Below are 3217 nucleotides of genomic sequence, written 5' to 3' on the forward strand. Positions count from 1 at the left end.
AGAATAATATTGAGACCACAAAAGCACTGGCTTCACATTGCCTTAAATCAAAGTATAAGCCGTATTAAGATAATATAAAGGTCAAGAAAATATCAAGAATATAATTAACAAAAATGTTTTTTTTTTTTGGATATGCTTCATGTTCTACAAACTGCTACTGATGCCAGGATCAAATATAACACTGATATACGATATACCTGACACTATGCCCATGTGTATAAAAACACCTTCAAAAAAATATATCATTTCTCTATATATGTATTTGTTATTTTATTGTCAATGTATTGTATAATTATTTCTTTGTGATTTATATTAAGTTCTTGCTTCAGCCGTCAGATACACAGGGGGATAAACACGTACTTTGTGTATGTGCCGTAACTGTTGTATACTGTCGGTAGTGTGATTACATCCTCTACGCGGGGGCGGCTAGAAACAGGTTCATAGTATGGTCATCTCTACTATGGGTGCTGGCTAATTGTAATCGGGCGGACGCATGTAAAAGCGTCTTAAATCAAAGCTCAAATCCAAGGTGGAACAGCATATGCCGAGGGATGAATGGCCATGGATAGTTGGTCTTTAATATGCGAACTCTGGATACCTGTCGACCTCCAGTTTGAATTTAGACTTCTCACGATAAACGGGCTATGTCGTGTGTGACCTTCCAATATAAATAATTTTTGTATGGATAAATTAAATAATACAAATGAGCTTGATGTCACTCTAACGGCATCATCTTCAAATGATTCCTTTACGGAATTATCTGTAGCTGAGTGTATGCCGGCCACTGGGCTGGAAGCCTCCACCCATTTCGACAGCGCTACTGTGTGCGTCAAAATGGACCCGGACGGGCCACCGTCTACTTCTCCGCTTGCGGAAACGGTGTACGCACCAGCAGTAACTTCGTCGCGATCTCAGGTAAGGCGGCAGGAAATTATTGAGGTTTTGTCTTCAAATTCCAAAGCCGTTGAATCTGGTGATTACGACACCGGCAGTGTGGTATCACAAAAATCCAGTTTAACTGTCGTTGGCTCCAAAGTTGGCAACCTCACTTTGGAATTCTCAAAATTTACTCACTTTAAAAGAAGTGAGCGAAGAAGGTTTAAGGCGGCCATGTCTTCAGGCCATAGCAGGGCAGAGGCTCTTAAAATTGCTATGCAACATCCGCCTGCGAACAAGCGGGTCAGATCGGAGGAGCAATCCCCCGGTTTGTTTCCCGCCAAAAAACACAAGGTGGCTCACGTGGGGCTCACCAAGCCATCGTACAGCCTAGCTGTTAAAGGCGTACGCTTAGGCTTCACGTCGGCCGATTCGGCTGGCACTTCGCTCTCTACAGAGCAAATTACGCTTCTCCAAGAAGCCATTATTGATGTTGCTATTGAGCAACACAACGACGAAATACAGCCGGAGTTCGAAGGGTGTTTACCTAGAACGGGGTGGCTGCTTATCGTCTGCAGTGATACAAAAACTGCGAAGTGGGTCAAGCAATTTTCAGGCCACAAACGCGGACTCGCTATAAACGCGGTAGAGGAAAAGGATTTCCCACGAACTCACGTCGTTCGTGGCTATTTTCCTCAGAGTTTGACACTGTCAAACGAAAAAGTTCTGGCTACCATTGGTACCCAGAACAAATTCTCCACCAAGCGGTGGAAGGTGATACGTAGGCTGACGCAGGATCAGATGCTTCACCTAGTCTTCGTCATTGATGACGAATCTATGAGAAAGTTATCCGAACTTAAAGGTAGGATTGCATACCGGTTCGGACACTTGAGATTGATGCTAAAGGGAACCGCCCCCGCTCATTCTCACCTCATAGATAATACTCCAAAGGTGGTTCAGGATGATAGTACTATCCAATCATCCTCGGCTTCGGCAGCATGCCTTACGGATGTTTGCCCAACAGTGACTGTTCCTGAGGAAGAGGAACTAGACACACGTCCCTCCACAAGCAAGGCTGTGTGCTCTGCCAGTGGGCGTGCTGTTCAGATTCCCACCTCGGTAACAAAGTCCACAATGCCCTCCACGGGCACGGCAACTGTAGCAGGTAAACCACGGACCGCTATCAATAAAACACCTTTAATCGGTAAAATTTTACCGAAGCAATCAAAGGGTGATAGGAATAAAGGTTCTCGACGAGACAAGCGTGAAAGTCTCGTCCGTAAGTCTCTTAACGAGACATAATGAGCGCTCTTGAAGTGCTTCAGGCAAATCTGCACCATGCTAAGGGAGCATCGGCCACCTTGTGCAGAATTGCCCAAACCAATAACATCGCTCTAGGATTTATCCAAGAGCCGTGGGTGTTTGATGGCCAAATACGGGGTCTCAACACATAATCAGGTAAGCTGGTTTATGACCGTTCGATAGCAGTGCCACGTGCAGCTATCCTAATCGGTGGAGATGTGAAATATCTTCCGTTAACAAACTTTATTTCTAGAGACCTAGCAGCGGTTCTAGTCGAAGTCCCACCACTAGGAGGGGCCACAGATATAGTCATGGCCTCTGCCTACTTCTCAGGTGATGAAGTAACCATTCCACCATCGGAAGTCCAGCAGCTGATCAACTTCTGCAAGTCCACTGGGCGACAGCTAATCTTGGGCTGTGACGCTAATGCCCACCATACAGTGTGGGGGAGCAGCAATGATAACAAAAGGGGTGAGTACCTATTAGATTATATTATGTCGGTAGGATTAAGTATAGCTAACAAAGGTAGTAAACCCACTTTTATTAATGCAATTAGAGAAGAGGTATTAGATCTCACTCTTTGCACTAGGGGTATTGAGGAATCTATATGGAATTGGCGAGTGTCGGACGAAGTGTCCCTCTCAGACCATCAACATATTAGGTTTGAAATTCCCAGTATATCCGAGCAGCAAGATAAAGTGTACCGGCCGAGGAAAACCAACTGGCTTAGGTACAGGGACTTGGTGGGTTCCGAAAATTTTTCTCTAGCTAGGCCACTAAGAACTCGTGAAGAGATAGAGTTGGCTGCAAACCATTTAGGTGAGGTTTTACTGACCTCCTTTCACAACAGCACGGTTGCAGGTAATGCTTCGATTAGAGGTAAGGTTCCTTGGTGGAACACGCAACTAGCTAATAAGCGTAAACTAGTAAGAAGCTTATTCAATAGAGCAAAACGCTCTGGTAGTTGGGAACAGTATAGAACTGCACTCACCGACTACAACAATTCAATCAGACAGTCCAAACGGGCCAGCTGGCGTAG

The 3217-nt window shown here is 45.0% G+C and overlaps 1 protein-coding gene across 1 annotated transcript; it reads left to right on the forward strand.

Annotated features, from left to right (window-relative positions):
- Nucleotides 1-337: 337 nt before the first annotated feature.
- On the forward strand, nucleotides 338-2644 carry LOC119669259. Its single transcript, XM_038079087.1, has 2 exons — nucleotides 338-2334; nucleotides 2432-2644. Exon 1 carries the CDS (start codon nucleotides 682-684, stop codon nucleotides 2176-2178), a length of 1497 nt encoding a protein of 498 aa, XP_037935015.1. The 5' UTR covers nucleotides 338-681; the 3' UTR covers nucleotides 2179-2334; nucleotides 2432-2644.
- The last annotated feature ends 573 nt before the right edge of the window (nucleotides 2645-3217 follow it).

The sequence above is a fragment of the Teleopsis dalmanni genome, chromosome 1, assembly GCF_002237135.1.
Source record: "Teleopsis dalmanni isolate 2A chromosome 1, ASM223713v2, whole genome shotgun sequence".
Lineage (NCBI taxonomy): Eukaryota > Metazoa > Arthropoda > Insecta > Diptera > Diopsidae > Teleopsis > Teleopsis dalmanni.